The 26,986-nt window shown below is 44.1% G+C and overlaps 1 protein-coding gene across 1 annotated transcript in view; it reads left to right on the top strand.

The window, feature by feature from the left end:
* LOC126354339 (uncharacterized) overlaps positions 1–26,986 on the top strand; it is an 838,871-nt gene that overhangs the window by 675,418 nt on the left and 136,467 nt on the right. Inside the window, exon 3 of the mRNA XM_050003909.1 lies at positions 16,940–17,024. Coding sequence (XP_049859866.1) covers positions 16,940–17,024 — 85 coding nt within the window. The remainder of the gene's footprint in view (positions 1–16,939; positions 17,025–26,986) is intronic.

The raw sequence follows: 26,986 nt of genomic DNA on the forward strand, positions 1-26,986 counted from the left end.
TGAAACGGTGGAAGACAACTGGAAGCATTTAATAACCATCAGTATTAGTAGGTTTCCTATGAACTCTGTGCCCAAGAGTTCCGTCACGTTTTTTATTAACCGGTACATCCAAAGTGGGTAACCCACATCTTTTCAGTTTCCTTCGTGAATTTGATGTTAGGAAGAAGACAATGAAAATGGTCCAATAACCGGTGCAAAGAATCTCTTCCATGTGGCCAGACAAGAAACAGGATGCTCAAAATGGTTCAAATGGCCCTGAACACTATGGGACTTAACATCTGAGGTCATCACTCCCCTAGAACGTAGAACTACTTAAACCTAACTAACCTAAGGGCATCACACACATCCGCCCGAGGCGGTTCTGGACTGAAGAGCCTAGAACCGCTCGGTAACACTGGCCGGCAAACATGTCGTCAGCAGACCTCAAGAAATACGAAGGACTCAAGAAACATGTTTTCAGGGCCATATCCTCAAAGTGTTCTTGTGTAACGACAAGTGCCGGCACGAAGATCAAGAACGATACGACAGAGAGGGCTGTGAGACGACGTCATCCAATAGCACGCTGACTAAGACGTCACCACGACAGCAGAGGCCTCTACACGAAGAGAATAAAAACGATGAGGCGCCTTGCCTGTCCCGCATTAGAAGAGAGGTACTAGAAGAGCGCACTACAAGAACCACAGTGATATTAACGATAGCAGTGACTTATGAACTTGTGTGATTAACTCACACGGAAATTGTATATCTCAAAGAACACTGATTATTTGCACGTCGCCAGTTGCTTGGGACCCATCATGTAGAAACTAAAGTTAATTACTGTCAATTCAGTTAATGTAATAAACTTCATTAAAATGATTTGCTTGGATGTTGTCTAACTATACGAGAAGCAGCTTCGTAGGCACCCTATCTACATCTACATCTACATTCATACTCCGCAAGCCACCCAACGGTGTGTGGCGGAGGACACTTTACGTGCCACTGTCATTACCTCCCTTTTCTGTTCCAGTCGCGTGTGGTTCGCGGGAAGAACGACTGTCTGGAAACCTCCGTGCGCGCTCGAATCTCTCTAATTTTACATTCGTGATCTCCACGGGAGGTATAAGTAGGGGGAAGCAGTATATTCGATACCTCATCCAGAAACGCACCCTCTCGAAACCTGTGCGAGCAAGCTACACCGCGATGCCCTTCTTTGGATCTATCTCCTCCGTCAACCCGATCTGGTACGGATCCCACACTGATGAAGAATACTCAAGTATAGGTCGAACGAGTGTTTTGTAAGCCACCTCCTTTGTTGATGGACTACATTTTCTAAGGACTCTCCCAATGAATCTCAACCTGGTACCCGCCTTACCAACAATTAATTTTATATGATCATTCAATTTCAAATCGTTCCGCACGCATACTCCCAGATATTTAACAGAAGTAACTGCTACCAGTGTTTGTTCCGCTATCATATAATCATACAATAAAGGATCCTTCTTTCTATGTAGTCGCAATACATTACATTTGTCTATGTTAAGGGTCAGTTGCCACTCCCTACACCAAGTGCCTATCCGCTGCAGATCTTCCTGCATTTCGCTACAATTTTCTAATGCTGCAACTTCTCTGTATACTACAGCATCATCCGCGAAAAGCCGCATGGAACTTCCGACACTATTTACTAGGTCATTTATATATATTGTGAAAAGCAATGGTCCCATAACACTCCCCTGTGGCACGCCAGAGGTTACTTTAACTTCTGTAGACGTCTCTCCATTGAGAACAACATGCTGTGTCCTGTTTGCTAAAAACTCTTTAATCCAGCCACACAGCTGGTCTGATATTCCGTAGGCTCTCACTTTGTTTATCAGGTGACTGAGCAGAACTGTATCGAACGCCTTCCGGTAGTCAAGGAAAATGGCATCCAGCTGGGAGCCTGTATCTAATATTTTCTGGGTCTCATGAACAAATAAAGCGAGTTGGGTCTCACACGATCGCTGTTTCCGGAATCCATGTTGATTCCTACAGAGTAGATTCTGGGATTCCAAAAACGACATGATACTCGAGCAAAAAACATGTTATAAAATTCTACAACAGATCGACGTCAGAGATATAGGTCTATAGTTTTGCGCATCTTCTCCACGACCCCTTTTGAAGACTGGGACTACCTGTGCTCTTTTCCAATCATTTGGAGCCAATTATTAACCTAGCTCGGTTTTTGAGTGTAACCTCTACCCATAATATTTCGCAGGAACTATCCACTCCTACTTCACTACAGGATAATCTACTACTAACAGCGACAAACACGCCACCACCGGTTGTATGCAATCTATCCTTTCTAAACACCATCTGTGCCTCTGTAAAAACTTCGGCAGAATTTATCTCTAGCTTCAGCCAGCGTTCTGTACCTATAACGATTTCAGCTTCGGTGCTTTCTATCAGCGCTTGAAGTTCCGGTACTTTACCAATGCAGCTTCGACAGTTTACAATTACAATACCGATTGGTGCTTGGTCCCCGCATGTCCTGACGTTTCCCCGTACCCTCTGAAGTTGTTGCCCTTTCTGTACTTGCCCGAGGCCATCTAACCTTAAAAACCGCCCAGTCCACGCCACACAGCCCATGCTACCCGTGTAGCCGCTTGCTGCATGTAGTGGACTCCTGACCTATCCAGTGGAACCCGAAACCCCACCACCCTATGGCGCAAGTCGAAGAATCTGCAGCTCACACGGTCGCAGAACCGTCTCAGCCTCTGATACAGACCCTCCACTCGACTCTGTACCAAAGGTTCGCAGTCAGTCCTGTCGACGATGCTGCAGATGGTGAGCTCTGCTTTCATCCCGCTAGCGAGACTGGCAGTCTTCACCAAATCAGGTAGCCACCGGAAGCCAGAGAGGATTTCCTCCAATCCATAGCGACACACATCATTGGTGCCGACATGAGGGACCACCTGCAGATGGGTGCACCCTGTACCACTCATGGCAAGCGGTAGGACCCTTCCCACATCTGGAATGACTCCCCCCGGTATGCACATCGAGTGCACATTGGTTTTCTTCTCCTCTCTTGCTGCCATATCCCTAAGGGGCCCCATTACGCGCCTGGCATTGGAGCTCCCAACTACCAGTAAGCCCACCCTCTGCCACTGCCCGGATCTTGAAGACTGAGGGGCAACCTCTGGAACAGGACAAGCAGACATCTCCGACCGAACATCAGTATCAGCCTGAGACAGAGCCTGAAACCGGTTCGTCAGACAAACTGGAGAGGCCTTCCTTTCAGCCCTCCAGAATGTCTTTCGCCCCCTGCCATACTTCGAGACGACCTCCCACTCTACCACAGGTGAGGGATCAGCCTCAATGTGGGCAGTATCCCGGGCAGCCACAGTCGTAGTCCGATCGGGGGATGCGTGGGACGAGCTGGCCGTCCCCGACAAACCCCCATCCGGACCCCCACAGTGATGCCCATTGGCAACAGCCTCAAGCTGTGTGACCGAAGCCAACACTGCCTGAAGCTGGGAGCGAAGGGATGCGAACTCAGCCTGCATCTGAACACAGCAGTTGCAGTCCCTATCCATGATGAAAATTGTTGTGCACAGAACGTCTGAGTTAATCTAGAGAGAGCACAAACAATTCGACACAAAATTTAAACGGTTATTAAAATACAAGAGTGCATAGTAAATGCAGTAATGCTGCTACTTGCGCACTGCTGACACACTGCTCGGCGGCGGAATGAGACTTCGCGATTTTACACTATTCAGGTACTAAAAACGCAATGCTACACCTCTCAAGTACTATAATACGCCCGAAATTTATGAATTAAACGATGCAAGTACCAAAAACACGCAAAGAAATTAAGAATTAAAGTATGTAACAAATGAGTGAGCTAGGAGTATACGACTTGCTGCTGCAGCTGCTTATCCAACGGCGGCAGGGAGCACACTGACTGACCAACCAACACTGGCCGTTCAAAACAAAACAGAAGACAGACGACTACGCGAATTTACACTATTCAGGTACTAAACCGCGATGCTACAACTCTCAAGTACTATAATACGCCCGAAATTTATGAATTAAACAATGCAAGTACCAAAAACACGCAAAGAAATGAAGAATTAAAGTATGTAACAAATAAGTGAGCTAGGAGTATACGACTTACTGCTGCAGCTGCTTATCCTACGACGGCAGGGAGCACCCTATAAGAGACGAGAGGCAGGATTCCACGAAAAAGTCATCCATAAAAAGATTATTCCCCATAGTTGCTTATCTTATCATGTTGGACTTTGAGGATATGTGCCTGAAAAGGTCTTTATTGAAATTTTATCAATTCAGGAGAGATCCGGTGACCTTGTTGGCCAAGGTAGGGTTTTGCAAGCACTACGATGTGTAGTTGAAACACTAGCCGGCGGGTATTATCTTGCTGAAATGTAACCCCAGGTTGGCTTGCCATGAAGGCAACAAAAAAGACGTAGAATATCGCCGACGTACCGCCATGCTGTTACGGCGCAGCAGATGACAACCAAAGGGGTCATGCTATGAATAGAAGTGGCACGCCACATAATTATACTCCAATGAATGAGATTATAGACCGCTGACCTGCTGGAAGACGCCTCTAAAAATGGTGGGACAGTAACCCGAGTGTTGCCCATTATACGTCCTGAGAATCAGAAGTGATTTCTTGTAGGTCTACTTGGGTTGTCATTTACAGGACCCTCACAGCACTGCGGTATGAGGACGATATTCCACCGCTATTTTGTTGTCCTCCGTGTTAAGCCAACCTGGGCTTACATTTCAGCAAGATAATATCCGCCTGCACACGGCGAGAGTTACTGTTACTTGTCTCCATGCTTGATAAGCCCTGCCTCGGCCAGCAAGTTCGTCCCTTTCCTTATATTAACTGTATTGTATCTGGCTGCGTTTGCTCCGTCTGGTTAATTATTACACTAGTTTGTAACATCTATCTGAGTTCTCTTTCCCTCTGCTGAGCAATTATCGTTGGTCACAGTTTTTCTTTCCTTTTTCTTCCTTTTTTGTCCCAACTGCCGGCTTCAAGTCTGCGTGGAGAAACGAAGCTACACTACTGGCCATTAAAATTGATACACCAAGAAGAACTGCAGATGATAAACGGGTATTCATTGGACAAACACATTATACTAGAACTGACATGTGATTACATTTTCATGCAATTTATGTGCATAGATCCTGAAAAATCAGTACCCAGAATATCCACGTCTGGCCATAATAACGGCCTTGAAACGACTGCACATTGAGTCAAACAGAGCTTGTATGGCGTGTACAGGTACAGCTGCCCATGCAGCTTCAACACGATACCACAGCTCATCAAGACTAGTGACTGGCGTATTGTCACGAGCCAGTTGATAGGCCACCATTGACCAGACGTTTTCAATTGGTGAGAGATCTGGAGAATGTGCTGGAGAGCGCAGCAGTCGAATATTTTCTGTATCCAGAATGGCCCGTGCAGGACCTGCAACATGTGGTCGTGCATTATCCTGCTGAAATGTAAGGTTTCGCGGGGATCGAATGAAGGGTAGGGCCACGTGTCGTAATACATCTGAAATGTAACGTCCACTGTTTAAAGTTCCGTCAGTGCGAACAACAGGTGACCGAGACGGGTAACCAATGACACCCCATACCATCACGCCGGGTGATGCGCCAGTATGGCGATGACAAATACACGCTTCCAATGTGCGTTCACGGTGATGTCGCGAAACACGGATGCGACCATCATGATGCTGCAAACAGAACCTGGATTCATCCGAAAAATGACGTTTTGCCATTCGTGCACCCAAGTTCGTCGTTGAGCACACCATCGCAGGCGCTCCTGTCTGTGATGCAGCGTCAAGGGTAACCGCAGCCACGGTCTCCGAGCTGATAGTCCATGCTGCTGCTATCGTCGTCGAACTGTTCGTGCATATGGTTGTTGTCTTGCAAACGTCCCCATCTGTTGACTCAGGGATCGAGACGTAGCTGCAAGATGCCTAGTGATACGAGGCCGTTGGAATCCAGCACGGCGTTCCGTATTACCCTCCTGAACCCACCTATTCCATATTCTGCTAACAGTCATTGGATCTCGACCGACGCGAGCACCAATGTCACGATACGATAAACCGCAATCGCGATAGGCTACAATCCGACCTTTATCAAAGTCGGAAACGTGATGATACGCACTTCTGCTCTTTACACAAGGCATCACAACAACGTTTCATCAGGCAACGCCGGTCAACTGCTGTGTTTGTATGAGAAATCGGTTGGAAACTTTCCTCATGTCAGCACGGTGTAGGTGTGGCCACCGCCGCCAACCTTGTGTGAAGCTTTGAAAAGCTAATCATTTGCATATCACAGCATCTTCTTTATGTCGGTTAAATATGGCGTCTGTAGCACGTCATCTTCGCGGTGTAGCAGTTTTAATGGTCGGTAGTGTTTAAAGCAGAGGTTCTTAAATGCCTCCTGTGGCATAACACTTTGAGAATCCCAGTAATTTTATGAAACACCCTGATTATTTTTAAGGTTAATGACTTTACTAAAAACGAGAAAATTTGTATTATTCAGTGATTACTTCAAATTTAAATCATAATAACAAAGAAATCGTAATATGGTTTTGAAGGAAGTTGTACCGTCAAATCCTCGGGAAAAATCCCGCCATGTTATTAATACCTGTTCGCTGAGCAGTTACACACTTCCCGCAGAACACGTGTTTTGTCGAACACAGTTTGGGAACCCATGCTGTAGAGGTATGTGTCAGGCTGTAGAGCCTCTGGCCTGGTCCTTGGGAAGGTAAGTGCACTGATCGTCACCACACTCCACCACGTCAGGCGTTCACATTCGCCGAGGACCCCATTTTTACAATCTTTTGTACAGAAAAATCTACGTGATAACAATTAACCTCCAAATTTTCAAATAAATATAAAGCCCCATGTGACGTAGTTCTCGTACTAACATACTGCATCAACGGCTGTAAGCTGTAAATAAATGAAACAATTACAACGAATTATTTCGTTAATTTAAAATACTGCAGACGTTTATTATTTTCACAAACTTCAACAACCGTTAACATGTTTCCACCGTATTTTTTCAAGATACGATTCCAGCATTCGCTCCACTGATTAGTTCACGTCGGTCAATGTATAAGTGCAGAAAGTGAAATAAACGAGGTAAGATACAGAATGTCAGAAAATAATGCAAGTTACAGGTCTTTTACAAATTCTAAAATTCATATAAGTTTCCGCCTGAAGCATTCAGCCTAAAATTAGTAACGTATAAAAATTTATTGGTAAAACGGAGAACCACTTGTTTTCGGGCATTTAGCCCATTGTCAAGCATTACTTAACTAACCCGAAAACTCGATCGCAAAAGTAAATAATTAATGAAACAGGTGGTGAATCATGTAGTCGATTTCATTTACTACCAACAGTGGTCAAGGAAGATTATCTGCGTTTTTTTCTCTGATTCCAGAAGTATTAGCAGCTTAACGCTTGTCGATGCAGATGCTCTAAAATTGAAACTCATTTTTTGTGGGAGCCTACAAAAGTAGTCACCCGGCTGAGTAAAACTTCCACTGATTTTTTTTTTTCCTTCGACATCTCTTCGAGAGCGTGCTTAAACCTTCTTGTTATTCTGCAGAAACATTAAATGGCTGAAAGGCTGATTCTACTAAATAAATGAAAGCTTCCACAGCAGAAAGGAACCATTTACATAATTGCTTTACGCAGCACATTTAGCAGAACAGCGGTCCCTCGACAATTAAATTTAATCCGCGGCCGCAATTAAGATTCCAGGGCGGCTTCTCAGATGGATCTCTCCTGTCTTGCTTTCGCTCATTCAAAAAGTTCAGTTTCTGTGTAGAATGAGCTCAGAAATAACGAAAAATTTGGCACTTTTTCTTGTCGTACAAGTAAACCACGAACAGATTCAAAAAGAAACGGAATCGACTCTCGTTGTTTTGTTGCTAATCACACTTGCAATATTGGTTTTATTATTATTATTATTATTATTATTATTATTATTATTATTATTATTATTATTATTAATATTGTTATCTGTCCCATGATGAGGCTTACAAGATCGCTTGTGTTTTTTTCTGTTATCATTATTAGTGGTTGTCGCCACAACACTTAACATTTCACTGGAAGCGAAAATTTAAACATAACTGATAAATAAGACACTTTTGCCGAGTATAATGCTGCAAGCGTTACGTAGACAGACGACGTTCGTTCATTCATGAGACCAGCACAGACTAGGCGTACTGCCTTACGGGAAGACAGTGACAGCCCTGGAATCTATATATAAGACAGTGACAGTCTGTACAAAAAATAACTTTGAGATTGCCGAATCATCATTTGGGGGGATTTCGGATTGGTCATGTTGCAATATCATACGACTACCATAAGAAATTCACAATATGCAGGTACGCAGAGGTGGGCCCCGCCCGGCTAGCCGCGCGGTCTACCGCGCAGCTTCATGAGCGGGAAGACGTGCCGGTCCCCGGTACGAATCTGTCCGACGGATTAATATCGAGGTCCCGTGTTTTTAAGACGGTTTTCCATCTGCATTGGTCTGGTTCCCCTTACTCCGTCTCAGTTACACCATGTCGGCGATTGCTGCGCAAACACTGTCTCCACGTACGCGTAAACCGTAGTTCCTCTACCACCCAAACATTTGGGGTTACACTTGTCTGGTATGAGACGTTCCCAGAGGGTCCACTGGGGCCGAACCGCACAATTACCCTGGGTTCGGTGTGGGACGGCGGCGGGGTCAGTGGACTGCTTTAGCCTGTTGTGGGGTTATGAACCACTGACGGTTACGGCGGGGACGAAGCCTCTCCGTCGTTACTATGCTCCCAGTTCAATACACACAATATACACACACACGCGCAGAGGTGCAGATATCGATTCGGATCACTAGGTAAAGAGAATAAAAATTAAATACACACCCAAGAGAAAATTCAAAAGAAAAACACCGCTGATGCCAAAATTTGATCTACACAAAATGAAAGACCAAAAACACTGTAAAATGGGAACAACAACAAGCAGAGGATTGGGAGGATTTTCAAACGAAACCATCAAAACAGCGAAAGATCTGATCCCCATTCACAAAAAAACCAAAACACTCTTGGTGGAATCAAGACTGTGAGAACGCACTAGAAGAATGAAGAAGGGCATTTCAAAATTAGAGTTGCAACAAATCCGAAGACACACAGAAGAAATTTTTCGAAATGCGCAAACAGGATTCCAAGATTTTAAGGCAAGTTAAACGAAAATATATCAGTGAAGCAACTGCAGTCAATCGAAGAAAACTTCAATACCTACAACACACATGATTTCCATAAGAGCTTCGCAACTCACCACAAAACCTTTCCTTTCGAAAACAAGATGGTAAATTGGCCCTGACAAAGAAAATTGCCAGGTACTAGACACATACTTTTCACAGCTTTCAAATTTTTCACGACTCAAAGAGAGATTCCCGAAAGTGCAGCGAGAAATCTCACCACAGAACTGGTCACTGTCAACACAAGAAGAAATTTATGCGCACATCAGGGGACGACGGCACTGTAGCAGAACAAATTCACTCACTGTTAAACCGAAAACATCCTGGATGACTGGAAATTTCTCTTTGGACCACTACATAAAAAAGATAATAAATCACGTGTAACTATAGGGGGATTATTACCAGTCACCTACAAAAGTCTATCAGCTTATCTCTTGAACAGAACAAAACAGCAGTTATAACCCAAAGTAGCAGAATATCAAGCAGGAATCTGACCAAACAGATTATGTCCGGAGAAAATTTTCAACCTCAGAACCATACTCAAAAGGCGAGCTCTCAGACAAAATCCAGTAGTATGCACATTTGTAGATTCCACAATAGCAAGCGATTCAACAGATAGGCTCTCAGTACTCCAAATTTTAGAAGAGTGGATTATATCCCAAAACACGAGAAATCATAAAACAAACACTAATTAGCTCGAAAGCTAAAGTAATATTTATGGGGGAGATCTCAGAACCCTTCGACATTCAAACAGGTGTGACACAAGGTGACGAAGTCTCTCTTATTCTGTTCAACGCAGTTCTAGACAAAGCTGCGGAAGAATGGAAGAAAGAACTCAAGAAATGTGGAATTTGGAAGCCAATCCGAGTGCACGTCGCCAAAAACAGCCTCTACATACCATAGGTTGCATTTGCGGACTACCTTGCGAAACTAACAGAGGGTGAACAGGCGGCAGTCAAACAGCTCCAAAGAATGTGCGGAAAAAGTAGGTTTAAAAATATCATTTGAGAAAACTGAATTCTTTTGTTCACAAACAGAAATTTCAAGTTTGAAAACAAAATATGGTAAAATTAACAGGGTCCCATACTTTAAATACCTTGGAGAATTCATCAGGCCGACAGGTATTGAAAAACTGCCACAGCAACATCGCCTCTCAAAAATTATACAAAATGGTTTAGGGTTAACGCAAAAGCTCTACAACAATAAATCAATCAAGAGGGGCAAAAATTTGACACTACAAAGCTGTCAGAAAACCAGGAACCCTCTGTGGAAGTAGAACACTAATCCATATCAGAAGACAACAACTTGAAGACATCAAAAAAGAAGAGACAAGAGAGAAAGATCATCAGGAAAATACCCAAGACGGTTATAGTCAAAAGTCAGTTAAAACAAAACAGAAGTTTTCAAACATCGAAACTGATAGTAGGAAAAGGGCAATGAAATTCTTTGAACATCTAAGTTGATTACCAGAAAATCTATTGAGGAAGAGAATAATAGATTATGTAACCTCGCTTAAGAATTCAACGCCTTGGCTAGATGAAAGTCGAAAGGACCAAAATAATGCAAACGTAAGACCAGACGAAATTCTGGGAAAAGACACCTTCAGGCAAATGGAAACTTATATCAGAGAAACCAAAAGAAAAACAGTTCAGACGAAAGTGGTCGGATGAGCGTAAACAAGCCTTTCCAGGAAGACTCAAAGGATATTGGAAGAACAAGAAGAACTCAAAGAAAATGTATCGAGTTATTCGCTTAACGGATCCATTTCTCGGGAGAATACGCCAATATCCTAAGTTCACCCAACAGGTATAATTAACAATTTCCACTTCATGCCAAGTCAACTTCAGACGATTTACTGAAAAAATAAAGAAAAGGTAATCCAAATTAGTAATAAAAAGAACTTCAATACAGAAGCATACCTACTTCAGTATGTTAACGAGCTAACTCCCCAGTTGACACTTCGCGACAATTTGGGTAGACGGCCGATCCCGTCACTTGTCAGGGTACGACTTCTTGCGCTTTTAAATAGAAAATAACAAATATCTAGACGGGTTTGATCAGTCTTCACAGGTAGCTAGTCTTCTTGATAAATTTTCAAAACCTGCTTTCTAAGTAACGGCAAGATTTATGTGTCCGGCAGTCAAAGAGCCCGGAAGAGGCTCGCAGAATGCGATCACACCTGCGCCCTCTGTTGAGTGTACGCCCTACACTCGCCTTCACCAGCTACCTCTTTACGACTCGCGGGCCGCGTAAACAGGCAGATGGCAACTATTCTTGTGCTAATGCGCATTTAACTTATCTACACCATCAGTTAATACACTGTACAGAAAATTGGAATAGAGATCAACGTAAAAATCATTTCCGCCCTTTTTATTGCTCATGAATCCCACACATTGCATGTTGTTCCTGCATACAGCGAGACCATCAGACGTGGTGGTCCAGATATCTGTACACAACGGTACCTCTAATACCCAGTAGCACGTCCTCTTGCATTGATGCATGCCTGTATTCGTCGTGGCATCCTATCCACAAGTTCATCAAGGCAATGTTGTCCGAGATTGTCCCACTCCTTAACGGCGATACTGCGTAGTCCCTCAAAGTGGTTGCTGGGTCACGTCGTCCATAAACCCGCCCCTTTCAGTATCTCAGGCGTGTCCGATAGGGTTCATGTCTGAAGAATATGCTGACCACTATAGTCGAGCGATGTCGTTATCCTGAACGAAGTCATTAACAAGATGCGCGAGATGGGAGCGCGAATTGTCGTCAATGAAGATGAATGCCTCTCCAATTTGCTGCCGATCGAAGGATGGCCTAATGGTCGGAGGATGGCATTCACGTATCGTACATCCATTACTGCGCCTTCCATGACCACCAGCGGCGTACGTCGGCCCCACATAATTCCGACCAAAACAGCAGGGAACCTCCACCTTGCTGCACTCGCTGGATAGCGTGTCTAAGGCGTTCATCCTGACTGGGTTGCCTCCAAACACATCTCCGACGATTGTATGGCTGAAGGCACACGCGACACTCATCGTTGAATAGAACGTGATGCTTAACCTGACCGGTCCATTCGTCATTTTGTTGGGCCCATCTGCACCACGCTATGTGGTGTCGTGGTTGCAGAGATGGACCTCGCCATGGACGTCGGGACTGAAGTTCCCCATCTTGCAGCCTATTGTGCACAATTTGAGTCGTAACACGACATCTTGTGGCTGCAGGAAAAGCATTATTCTACGTGGTGGCGTTGTTGTCAGGGCTCCTTCGAGCTGTAATTCGTAGGTAGCGGTCATCCACTGCAGTAGTAGCCTTTTGGGCGGCTCGAGCGAGACATGTCATAGACAGTTCCTGTCTCTCTGTATCTCCTCCATGTCCGAAAAACATGGATTTGATTCACTCCGAGACGCCTGAACACTTCCCTTGTTGAGAGCCCTTCCTGGCAGAAAGTAACAATGTGGACGCGATCGAACCACGGTACCGACCGTCTAGGCATGTTTGAATTACAGACAACACGAGCCGTGTACTTCCGTCCCGGTGGAATGACTGGAACTGATCTGCTGTCGAACATCCTCCGTCTAATAGGCGCTGCTCTTGCATGGTGGTTTACGTCTTTGGGCGGGTTTAGTGACATCTTTGAACAGTCAGTCTGTGATACAATACCGACAGGCAACGGCATCTTCAAGAGTTCTGGGAGCCGAGGTGATGCAAAACTTCTTTTGACCTGTGTAATTCGCAACCTCTTCAAGGTTAATCCGATGTGTATGAATATGTAGTAGTGTCTCGGCTCGTGGACTGATACAGATGGACTACCTGACTAATCTCAAACTTTAGAACTGAATATAACGTGCAAACATCTTACCGGTCGCCTTGCATGTGATATAGATTGTACAAAACCATGGATCCATAGCTTAACACTTCAAGGCATTGTACCATGAATTTAATGGCTGACTTCGTTGTAACAAGGAAGGACACGGCACTCCCCACAGATCAAATCATGCCACTGACTGCTGGCTATCGGCTCACCAAAGATTAAATTTCGATGACGTGGGTGAGCTAATAGTTCACGAAAGTATTTCAGAGAGAGTTGTAAAATAAATAATACAGATAAGGTTGCCTTCCATTCGGAAAGCGACTGCACTCGGCGGTTGTTAAGTGATTTATAAATTATAGAGCAATCAATCGTCTTTTCTTTTTGCAGTTTTTATTAAGCAAATCCAGATTTCGGCTAGTGCTTAACCATTACCAATGCATTATTTGCTAGTCTCGACACATGTCAGTTTCCTGTTGTTGGGGCGCCACTCACAGATCTTTTAATACTAGCAAATACTGCACAGGTAATGGCAAGGTACTATCCGAAATCAGGATTTGCGTAGTAAAACCTGAAAACAAGAACGACTGATTGCGGCGCCTGTGATTTATAACTATTACAGATCTTGAGAAAGTTAAGATAAGCGGCGAGCAAATGCCGGCATCTGTGGCCGAGCGGTTTTACGCGCTTCAGTCCGGAACCACGCTGCTAATATGGTCGCAGGTCGAATCCTGCCTCGGACATGGATCTGTGTGATGTCCTTAGCTTTGTTAGGTTAAGTAGTTCTAAGTCTATGGGACTGATGACCTCAGATAATAAGTTCCATATTGCTTGGAGCCATTTGGATTTCGTGATCAAATGAAGGATCAAACAAACAGGCACCGTTCAAGTGTATATGGTGATGATTAGTTCCGTAGATGTAGTTATCACTGCCAGATTTTCAGTCTATGTTGTTGATGATGATGATGTTGTCTTCAGTCCTGAGACTGGTTTGATGCAGCTCTCCACGCTACTCTATCCTGTGCAAGATGCTTCATCTCCCAGTACCTACTGCAACCTACATCCTTTTGAATCTGCTTAGTGTACTCATCTCTCGGTCTCCCTCTACGATTTTTACCCTCCACGCTGCCCTCCAACGCTAAATTTGTGATCCCTTGATGCCTCAAAACATGTCCTACCAACCGATCCCTTCTTCTAGTCAAGTTGTGCCACAAACTTCTCCCCAATCCTATTCAATACCTCCTCATTAGTTACGTGATCTATCCACCTTATCTTCAGTATTCTTCTGTAGCACCACATTTCGAAAGCTTCTATTCTCTTCTTGTCCAAACTAGTAATCGTCCATGTTTCACTTCCATACATGGCTACACTCCAAACAAATACTTTCAGAAACGACTTCCTGATACATAAATCTATATTCGATGTTAACAAATTTCTCTTCTTCAGAAACGCTTTCCTTGCCATTGCCAGTCTACATTTTATATCCTCTCTACTTCGACCATCATCAGTTATTTTACTTCCTAAATAGCAAAACTCCTTTACTACTTGAAGTGTCTCATTTCCTTATCTAATTCCCTCAGCATCACCCGATTTAATTTGACTATATTCCACTATCCTCGTTTTGCTTTTGTTGATGTTCATCTTATATCCTCCTTTCAAGACACTGTCCATTCCGTTCAACTGCTCTTCCAAGTCCTTTGCCGTCTCTGACAGAATTACAATGTCATCGGCGAACCTCAAAGTTTTTACTTCGTCTCCATGAATTTTAATACCTACTCCAAATTTTTCTTTTGTTTCCTTAACTGCTTGCTCAATATACAGATTGAATAACATCGGGGAGAGGCTACAACCCTGTCTCACTCCTTTCCCAACCACTGCTTCCCTTTCATGCCCCTCGACTTTTGTGACTGCCATCTGGTTTCTGTACAAATTGTAAATAGCCTTTCGCTCCCTGTATTTTACCCCTGCCACCTTTAGAATTTCAAAAAGAGTATTCCAGTCAACATTGTCAAAAGCTTCTCTAAGTCTACAAATGCTAGAAACGTAGGTTTGCCTTTTCTTAATCTTTCTTCTAAGATAAGTCGTAAGGTCAGTATTGCCTCACGTGTTCCAACATTTCGACGGAATCCAAACTGATCGTCCCCGAGGTCCGCATCTACCAGTTTCTCCATTCATCTGTAAAGAATTCGCGTTAGTATTTTGCGGCTGTGACTTATTAAACTGACAGTTCGGTAATTTTCACATCTGTCAGCACCTGCTTTCTTTGGGATTGGAATTATTATATTCTTCTTGAAGTCTGAGGGTATTTCGCCTGTCTCATACATCTTGCTCACCAGCTGGTAGAGTTTTGTCATGACTGGCTCTCCCAAGGCCGTCAGTAGTTCTAATGGAATGTTGTCTACTCCTGGGGCCTTGTTTCGACTCAGGTCTTTCAGTGCTCTGTCAAACTCTTCACGCAGTATCGTATCTCCCATTTCGTCTTCATCTACATCTTCTCCCATTTCCATAATATTGTCCTCAAGTACATCACCCTTGTATAAACCTTCTATATACTCCTTCCACCTTTCTGCCTTCCCTTCTTTGCTTAGAACTGGGTTGCCATCTGAGCTCTTGATATTCATACACGTGGTTCTCTTCTCTCCAAAGGTCTCTTTAATTTTCCTGTAGGCAGTATCTATCTTACCCCTAGTGAGATAAGCTTCTACATCCTTACATTTGTCCTCTAGCCATCCCTCTTTAGCCATTTTGCACTTCCTGTCGATCTCATTTTTGAGACGTTTGTATTCCTTTTTGCCTGCTTCATTTACTGCATTTTTATATTTTCTCCTTTCATCAATTAAATTCAATATTTCTTCTGTTACCCAAGGATTTCTAGCAGCCCTCGTCTTTTTACCTACTTTATCCTCTGCTGCCTTCACTACTTCATCCCTCAGAGCTACCCATACTTCTTCTACTGTATTTCTTTCCCCTATTCCTGTCAATTGTCCCCTTATGCTCTCCCTGAAACTCTGTACAACCTCTGGTTCTTTCAGTTTACCTATCCATTTCCATTTTTAAATTTTCTAACCTACCTGCCCTATTAAGGGATCTGACATTCCACGCTCCGATCCGTAGAACGCCAGTTTTCTTTCTCCTGATAACGACATCCTCCTGAGTAGTCCCCGCCCGGAGATCCGAATGGGGGACTATTTTACCTCCGGAATATTTTACCCAAGAGGATGCCATCATCATTTAATCATACAGTAAAGCTGCATGTCCTCGGGAAAAATTACGGCTGTCGTTTCCCCTTGCTTTCAGCCGTTCGCAGTACCAGCACAGCAAGGCCGTTTTGGTTAGTATTACAAGGCCAGATCAGTCAATCATCCAGACTGTTGTCCTTGCAACTACTGAAAAGGCTGCTGCCCCTCTTTAGGAACCACACGTTTGTCTGGCCTCTCAACAGATACCCCTCCGTTGTGGTTGCACCTACGGTACGGCCATCTGTATCGCTGAGGCACGCAAGCCTCCCCACCAACGGCAAGGTCCATGGTTCATGGGGGGGGGGGGGGGGCAGTCTATGTTACCATCTTTAAAAATATGATGTTAATAATAATTAGGACGGGGTTACTGTCATGCTTTCATCCTAGTTGTTCATTCCAGTAAAACGAATCCATCGGCTGTTGTTGATCAACTCATTTCTGTTGCCACACTGGTGTAGTGGCGTGAGGTGCAGCGCTGGACCGCCGTATTCTACTCGAGGGCGAGTAGTCTGTGCAGTAAGAAATCAGCACCGGCTCCAGGCACTGCAGCGCACTGCCACCAGTGTTCGCTGAGAGGCTGCGTTTAGCACCGTCATTTTTGGACGTGTGATTTTAAGTGTGCCGCGGTGTTCTGTTTCAGACGAACTGGCGTGCAACGTGTGCGACCGCACCTTCTGCAACGCCCGCCAGCTGGCCCACCACCAGGAGAAGAAGCGCCACTTCGCGTGAGTACATATCAGCTGCGCTCCTCTTGCACTGTGCCACGACAGAGCCAGTGACTGGGTACTCAGTGCATGTCTGACATTAGTACCCTCACACGCAGCTGTGCCGTTCGTTCTGAAATACACTCATGGTCGTAAAAAAAAAAAAAAGCGGAGCACCTTGAACCACTAGAGACAGCACGTTCATGTTCACAGGACATGTACATTAGTATATTCTGCAGAAGAAACGAATGTTTCTGTCACTTCGTTTCAGCAAGTTCCCTGTTGGTTAGTAGGCACCGCGTCAGCCATGGGCCCTGATAGCTTGTTCCACGTGTGATGACTTCGACGCGTATAAGGCGCGAATGGCGTCCTGTGGTATGGCCGCATCTTTTTGAGTGGCGACATGTCTGGTGGGGTTGCGGGCCAGGGCAAAAGGCTGATATACTGAAACCAAGAAGGGTTGTGTTCATGCAGCACCATGTGGTCCTGCATTGTCGTGCTGAAAAATGGCGCCTTGGGTGTTGTGCAGAAAGGGTGTGGCTATGGGTCGCAGGATGTCATTCACGTAGGTCACACAGGCCACAGTGCTCTGGACACATAGCAGCTGTGATTTTTGGGTAGTACCCAATAACACCGCAGACCTTAAGGCCTTGAGTTGGAGCGTTATGCCTTTCTCGAATGGAGTCACTGTGATGTCGCTCCCTCCTGTCTGCGGCAAACCAAAATGTGGCCATCATTTTCAAACAAACAGAACCTGTATTCGTTCAAAAGCACTACCTGATGCCATTCCTGTCCTCGGCGACGTCGTTCCATACACTGTTGCCGTCTATCCTGTTTCTGCACACTCATCAAAGGTAGGAGGAGAAGTGGACCACACGCGCGTAACCCAACTCGTAATAAACGGCGACGGACTGTCACACACGATACTATACGATGTCTTCCACTGTTGCTACAGAGCTGAGGAGGATGCAGATCTGTCGTGCAATGCCATTCGCATAAATGTCGATTTTCTCTTCTCGTGGGAAGGGCGGAGGGGGGTCATCTGGGTGGTACAACCTGATCCATTTCGTCGTTTCTATGACCTCCCGTGAAACATTCTGCATACACCTGTTGCACTGCCGAAACACTTCTTCCCACACGAGCAGCAGTTTCTCCGGATGGATGCATCACATTCCCTCATGCCAATAATGCGTCCTCTTTCGATTTCACTGATTTGACGGTACGGTTCGCCCACACGTCTGCAAGGCATCCTGCACGTCTGCTCATGTCACACTGATCCATTACCTTCACTTGTAAGTAGGCTGTTTAGGTTGGTAACGTCACGTAGCGCTCTGTATCAAAATCACTGACTGTGCTGTATGCAGTCTGTGGCTGGTTTGCATTGTTGGAATATTTGCTATTGTAGTGTTGGGCAGTTGGATGTGAACATGACGACTTTTGAACACTAGTAAGATAAATACATTGTTTGTTCTCTATCAAAATCTTTCATTTGCTAACTGTGCCTATCAGTAGTTAGTGCCTTCAGTAGTTAGAATCTGTTATTTAGATGGCAGTACTGGCGCTTGCTGTATTGCAGTAGTTCGAGTAACGAAGATTTTTGTAAGTGATTCATGGAAGTTATAGGTTATTGTTAGCCACGGCCATTCTTTTGTAGGGATTATTGAAAGTCAGATTGCGGTGCGCTACAAATGTTGTGTGTCAGTTTAGTGATGACCAGAATAAGTAAAGAGAGAAATGTCTGATAATGGTTTTGCTCAGCTGTTTGAAAAAAAAAATAACATAAGGGGTTAACCAGTACAGTAATTGATAAATTTTTCTAATGGGAGGTTTTACGGTTTTTGGAGACAACGAGAGGCGCAGGCACATTTCACCGGTACGTGGTGGTGAGCCGAGATATCAGTGTTGACACCGAGCCCACGGGTCGATGTGACTCAGGTGCTATCATTTCTGCCGAACATACTGATGTACATGTCCTGTGATTATGAACATCCTATATCCAGTTGTTCGAGGTGTTATTTTCTTCTGAACACGAGTGTGGGTGACAACATCACGTTGTCATCGTGAACGTTGTGTACAAATGTCTGTTTCTGCTATTTTGGGGTTCCAAATGCAGTGATAATTATATAACATTAAATAACTTACAGTAAAAGAAGTTTATTTCACCTAAGGCATCTTACCTGAGCTTCAAACTCTTGTTGCTTCACCACAGTCAACAGCACAATTTTTTTACTCAACATGATTAGGGTTTTAGGGGAAAGGTTGGTACCGCCTACAGGAAAATTAAAGAGGTCTTCGCAGAAAAGGGAGGCAGATGACGTAGATGAGCCAAGATAATGCGAAAAGAAACAATACCCTAGGAGCACACCACATTCCGTCAGGACTGCTCGTAGCCTTGAGAGAGGCAGCCATAACAAAGCTCTTCCGTCTGATCTGTAAGATGTGTGGGACACGTGATTTTAGGAAGAATATCTATGAAAACCTCGTGATCCCACTTGTCTATGAAAACCTCGCAGTTTCAGTGGCCAGAAATTCCATTAACAAAGAGACATTTAAAAGTGCATGGATTTTTCTAATCTGTCAATAACTAGGCTTCTAGAATATGGTTACATTTGTAGGAAATTTGTCTGTATCAGTTTACATTATTTTTAACAGACTGTTTTTGTTTCTCCTGTAATATTCAACAAAGAGGATTTGCGAGGTTTCCGTTGCCTACCATCGATATAATAATTCAAATTAGAAAGATAGCAGGTGCTTACAGGTTTGAATGTTACCGAAATATCTGTTGAATAAGTCATGGTTGTAAAATACTGTTCCTTACAGAAGAATGGAAAAGCTGGTAGAGGCCGACCTCGGGGAAGTTTGAATTCCGGAGAAATTTAGGAACATGCAAGACAATACTTACCCTACGACTGATTAAGGAAAGGCAAACATACGTTTGTAGCATTTGTAGACTTAGAGAAAGCTTGTGGCATGTTGACTGAAATTCTGAAGAGAGCAGGGATAAAATACAGGGAGCGAAAGGCTATTTAGAAATTGTACAAAAGCCAGAAGAATCAAGGGTCATGAAAAGGAATCAGTGGTTGAGAACAGAGTGAAATAGAGTTGTAGCCTATACCCTATGTTACTTAATCTGCACAGTGAGCCTGCAGTAAAGGGAACCATAGAAAACTTTGCAATAGAAATTAAAGTCCGGGAAGAAGAAAGAAAAAGTTTGAAGTCTGCCCATGACATCGTAAATCTGTCAGAGACGGCAAAGGACTTGTAACAGTAGTTGAACGGAATGAAGAAGGTCTTGAAAGCAAGATATAAGATAAACTTCAGCAAAAGCAAAACAAGGATAATGGAATGTAGTCGATTTAAATCAAGTGTGCTGAGGGAATTAGATTAGGAAACGAGACACTTAAAGTAGTAGATGAGTTTTGCTATTTGGGCAGCAAAATAACTGATTATGGCCTAAGTGGAGAGGATGTAAAATGTATAGTGGGAATGGCAAGGATACCGTTTCTGAAGAAGAGAAATTTGTTAATATCTAATGTAGGATTAAGTCCGCCCTGTTAAGCTGAGTGGTTACATGCTTGCCTACCACGCAGCTGCCCGAGTTAGAGACTTTTTCCGCTCTTGGACTGGGTGTTGTGTTATCCTCATCATAATCTCATCATCATCTACGCGCATATTGTCCAATGTGGCGTCACCTGAAATAAGGCTTGCAAGCCGGCTGAACTTCCCCGGACGGGGCCTCCTGGCTAACAATGCCACACGATTATTTTTTTCATAGATTTAAATGACAGAAATACTTTTTTGAATGTATTTGTATGGAGTGCTGCCACGTATGAAAGTGAAACATGGACTATACAATTTAGACTAGAAGAGAATAGAAGCTTTTGAAATGTGGTGTTACAGACGAATGCTGAGGTTAGATGGGAAGGTCACGTAACTAGTAGGCAGATACTGTGCGGAACTGAGTAGAAAAGAAACTTGGCTCACATCCCGACTAGAAGGAGAGATCGATTCATAGGTCACATTCAGAGACATCGCGGTTCTAGGCGCGCAGTCCGGAACCGTGCGACTGCTACGGTCGCAGGTTCGAATCCTGCCTAGGGAATTGATGTGTGTGATGTCCTTAGGTTAGTTAGGTTTAAGTAGTTCTAAGTTATAGGGGACTGATGACCACAGCAGTTGAGTCCCATAGTGCTCAGAGCCACTTGAACTTGAATTCTGAGACATCGAGGGATCAACAGTTTAGTGCTGGAGGGAAGGGTAAGGGGAAACATTGTAGAAGGAGACCAAAAGATAAATACAGCAACAGATTCAGAAGGATGTAGGTTGCACTAGTTATTCGGTGGCTTGCACAATACAGAGTAGCAGTCTTAGGACTGAAAACAACAGCAGCAACATTGGGTTTACAAATATGTGGTGGATAATGAATGTGAGAAATAGCTTAAATATGAAACTTGCTGCTACTGATCGAAGTCAAATACTTCTCTCAATCATGTAACTAATGTTCAGTTTACATGGGAAGGTACCCTATTGACGAGGCGTTCTCAAGCACAGAAACCTTTTTGTTCTCAAAATGACTATATTTTTCTCACCCCGAGAAACCAGAGGGACAATATATGCGAATAACGTGGCAGCCGGAGGCATGTCCTTCGCTTGCAGCGTCGCATGTCTGGGAAGCTGCCTACTTAGGTGTCGACCGCGGTTCAGTAAGGCAGATTATCTTTTCCCCGCTGGCGACCGTTTCGCTGTGGGTTGCAACATGTACGCTCTCCTGCCGATGGAACTCCGAACAATCACATTTTGCATTTCTCCACTACATCGTCGATCAACGGAAGTAGCGATATTAGGGACGCTTCAATAAGGGTTTACACGAATAATGCAGACTCGGTGGGACAGGGTGAAGTGGGACTCGTTCGATATCACTACACTAATCCACTCAGCAAGCGAAAGAGTGCGTTTCCAGGTCCATTATAGTCTCTGGCGTTTGTAATTTTTGGGGAATTGGAAAATGGAAATTTGTGGTAAGGTCTTATGGGACCAAACTGCTGAGATCATCGGTCCCTAAGCCTACACAGTATTTAATCTGACTTAAACGAACCTACGCTAAGGACGACACACACACCTATGCCCGAGGGGAGGACTCGAACCTCCGACGGGGTGAGCCGCGCGGACCGTGACAAGATACCTTAGAGCGCGAGGCTACCCGGCGCGGCAGTTTGTGGGGAGTAGAATCCGATACTAGGTAATGCCACGCCAAACTGATATGGAAACTGCTGCGGAAGCAAAGGGAACTTCACAGCAAACATAAACATAGCCAAAGCCTTGCAGACAAACAAAAATTACGCGGGCTATGTGAGAGGCTTTCAATGAATTCGAAAGTAAAGTTCTATGTACTGACTTGGCAGAAAATCCTAAGAAATTTTGGTCCTATGTCAAAGCGGTAGGTGGATCAAAACAAAATGTCCAGACACTCTGTGACCAAAATGGTACTGAAACAGAGGATGACAGACTAAAGGCCGAATTACTAAATGTCTTCTTCCAAAGCTGTTTCACAGAGGAAACTGCACTGTCCTTCCTTCTCTGGATTGTCGCACAGTTGACAAAATGGTAGATATCGAAGTAGACGACAGAGGGATAGAGAAACAATTAAAATCGCTCAAAAGAGGAAAGGCCGCTGGTCCTGATGGAATACCAGTTCGATTTTACACAGAGTACGCGAAGGAACTTGCCCCCCTTCTTGCAGCGGTGTACCGTAGGTCTCTAGAAGAGCGAAGCGTTCCAAAGGATTGGAAAAGGGCACAGGTAATCCCCGTTTTCAAGAAGGGACGTCGAACAGATGTGCAGAACTATAGACCTATATCTCTAACGTCGATCAGTTGTAGAATTTTGGAACACGTATTATGTTCGAGTATAATGTCTTTTCTGGAGACTAGAAACTACTCTGTAGGAATCAGCATGGGTTTCGAAAAAGACGGTCGTGTGAAACCCAGCTCGCGCTATTCGTCCACGAGACTCAGAGGGCCTTAGACACGGGTTCATAGGTAGATGCCGTGTTTCTTGACTTCCGCAAAGCGTTTGACACAGTTCCCCACAGTCGTTTAATGAACAAAGTAAGAGCATACGGACTATCAGATCAATTGTGTGATTGGATTGAGGAGTTCCTAGATAACAGAACGCAGCATGTCATTCTCAATGGAGAGAAGTCTTCCGAAGTAAGAGTGATTTCAGGTGTGCCGCAGGGGAGTGTCATAGGACCGTTGCTATTCACAATATACATAAATGACCTGGTGGATGACATCGGAAGTTCACTGAGGCTTTTTGCAGATGATGCTGTGGTGTATCGAGAGGTTGCAACAATGGAAAATTGTACTGAAATGCAGGAGGATCTGCAGCGAATTGACGCATGGTGCACGGAATGGCGATTGAATCTCAATGTAGACAAGTGTAATGTGATGCGAATACATAGAAAGATAGGTCCCTTATCATTTAGCTACAAAATAGCAGGTCAGCAACTGGAAGCAGTTAATTCCATAAATTATCTGGGAGTACTCATAGGAGTGATTTAAAATGGAATGATCATATAAAGTTGATCGCCGGTAAAGCAGATGCCAGACTGAGATTCATTGGAAGAATCCTAAGGAAATGCAATCCGACAACAAAGGAAGTAGGTTACAGTACGCTTGTTCACCCAATGCTTGAATACTGCTCAGCAGTGTGGGATCCGCACCAGGTAGGGTTGATAGAAGAGATAGAGAAGATCCAACGGAGAGCAGCGCGCTTCGTTACAGGATCATTTAGTAATTGCGAAAGCGTTACGGAGATGATAGATAAACTCCAGTGGAAGACTCTGCAGGAGAGACGCTCAGTAGCTCGGTACGGGCTTTTGTTAAAGTTTCGAGAACATACCTTCACCGAAGAGTCAAGCAGTATATTGCTCCCTCCTACGTATATCTCGCGAAGAGACCATGAGGATAAAATCACAGAGATTAGAGCCCACACAGAAGCATACCGACAATCCTTCTTTCCACGTACAATACGAAACTGGAATAGAAGGGAGAACCGATAGAGGTACTCAGGGTACCCTCCGCCACACACCGTGAGGTGGCTTGCGGAGTATGGATGTAGATGTAGATGTAGATGTAGAAGAAGATTATATTTAACTTAATTTGGTCCTTCTCTTATAGTGTAAGAAACGTTGAAATTTTCGACGACTGCAACACGATTTTGTTCGTTTCATATTACATCCTACAAAATATGTTTATTTTTTATCATTTAGAAACGATATGTTCAACAGACATTAGCGGTCTTTCTTACGAAATTAAGTGTGGAGAATAACTACCACTGTTACGAAAATACTTGATATTTAGCATTATTTCATCCACTGTAAAAGATGAAAAAGAATCACGAATATAAATTTAAATGGAAGATTTTAAAAAAGTTAAATGAAGAGCTTATTAACGACAGAACACATCTGTTTTCGCTCGTATAATGGAATGGAAACTCGAACAAGTTACACATGAAACTTGTAGGTTTCACAATTAACACCTTTACCAACGACTGTGCGAAAGCATGGAAACATCATTAGCCGTGGGTATATGGTACATTATAATACAAAACTGTTTCTTCGCGGGAGATGGCCGTTACAGAGTGAACAACGGAGCTCTTAGAACTGCCTCACGGGTTCTATGCGTTACACTGTATGGTTCAAATGGGTCTGAGCACTAAGGGACTTAAAATCTATGGCCATCAGTCCCATAGAACTTAGAACTACTTACACCTAACTAACCTAAGGACAGCACACAACACCCAGCCATCACGAGGCAGAGAAAATCCCTGACCCCGCCGGGAATCGAACCCGGAAACCCGGGCGTGGGAAGCGAGAACGTTACCGCACGACCACGAGATGCGGGTTTTACACTGTATGGTAACAGTGCTGTTGCATTAACCTTTCTATAACGGACAACTGCGTTCGACTTTTTAAAAAAATGTCACGTCACGCTTCAGCCCATGTGGAGTTTCACCTTACGAAATTTCACCTCACTCACCAACGAGCTGTCATTATAAAGATCACCTCCTGTTGGTTGCTTGATAGTGACTGAGCAATATTTTGACAATTTTATCTATTCTTTTATCAGAAATTTCGAAAATTTTAGGCCTTTTCCACACTACCTATGCCGGCCGGTGTGGCGGTGCGGTTCTAGGCGCTTCAGTCTGGAACCGCGTGACCGCTACGGTCGCAGGTTCTAGTCCTGCCTCGGGCGTGGATGTGTGTGATGTCCTTAGGTTAGTTAGGTTTAAGTAGTTCTAAGTTTTAGGGGACTGATGACCACAGATGTTATGTCCCATAGTGCTCAGAGCCATTTGAACGACACAACCTAAAAATCGCATTCTCAGCCGCCCTGATAGTCTTCTTTCTTCTGGGGATTCTTCTGTTACGATCTTGCTGAATGTCTTTTGTTCTGATTCTGTTGCATGAATAATATACATAAGCATTGTTAAAATATCAGCTTCTTTAAATATCTCATATAGTTCTGCACATCGAATAAGTAATGATGGAAAGAAAAGAAAGGTTCCGGAGTGTAATTAAAATTGAAGGAGAAATGGTATCAATGATGCGACTCGCTGATTACATTGCTATCCTGAGTGAAAGTGAAGAAGAAGTACATGATACGCTGAATGGAGTGAACAATCTAATGAGTACAGAATATGGATTGAGAGTAAATCGAAGAAAGGCGAAAGTAATTAGAAGTAGTAGAAATGAGAAATTTAACATCAGGATTGATTCTCACAAATTTGATGAAGTTAAGGAATTCTATTACCTGGGCAGCCAAGTAACCGTTGACGGACGAAGCAAGGAGGACATCAAAAGCAGACTAGCACTGGCGAAAAGGGCATTCCTGGCCAAGGGAAGTCTACTGATATCAAACATTGGCCTTAATTTGAGAGAGAAATTTCTGAGGATGTACCTCCGGAGCACATCATTGTGTGGTAGTGAGACATGGACTGTGGGAAAACTGGAACAGAAGAGAATCGAAGCAGTTGATATGTGGTGCTATAGACGAATGTTGAAAATTAGGTGAACTGACAAGGTAAGGACTTAGGAGGTTCTGGGCAGAATCGGAGAGGAAAGCGATATGTGGAAAACACTGACAAGGAGAAGGGACAGGATAATAGGACATCTGCTAAGACATCAGGCAATGACTCCCGTGATACTAGAAGGAGCTGTAGAGGGCAAACATCGTAGAGGAAGACATAGATTGAAATACATCGAGTAAGTAATTGAGAATGTAGGCAGTAAGTGCTACCGTGAGATGAAGAGGCTGAACAGGGGACACATCTAACATCAACCCAGTCAGAAGACTGACGAGAAAAAAAAAAAAAAAAAGAAGAAGTTCTGCGTTCCTTTAGGATTCACCACGGTCCACTGACAGAGACTTTCACTGATTTAAACATGTTGAATAGTATATGGCTACTATAAATGATGCATTCGTTTTCAATGTACTACATTTTCCAAAGCGTTGTATGCACAAAAATGAATATAACCGTAAACTCTGAGTTTGCAGTGTACCCACGTACTGGCGTTCCGGGTACAGTGCCTTAACAAAATGACGACAAAGTAAGGAAAGAGCTTTTTGTATCGGATTATGCGAGATACATATATCTGTCACAAGAGTGCACCCATGTTAACTGTACAGTCCTCAGGCATGGACTGCACACCGAACAGCGCCGCGCCGCGGAACGGCATCGAGGAGGTGCTGACTGGCCCGCTAATGGAGAGTGGGGGCAACACCACACCTCCAGGAAGACAGAATTCAGCGCCCCCTGTCAGCGCTGACTTAACCAGCCGCCCATCGCTGGTCAGAGGGTCGCAGTCTTCGAGAGCATCAGTAGTGAATAGCAGGAAGACGTTAAGTAGCCTACGATTTGCGTATAGTAATATACTGTCAACGTACATGTATGTAGGGGGCACAGGAAGAACACGAATC

Source organism: Schistocerca gregaria, chromosome 3 (genome assembly GCF_023897955.1).
Source record: "Schistocerca gregaria isolate iqSchGreg1 chromosome 3, iqSchGreg1.2, whole genome shotgun sequence".
NCBI classification, from domain to species: Eukaryota; Metazoa; Arthropoda; class Insecta; order Orthoptera; family Acrididae; genus Schistocerca; species Schistocerca gregaria.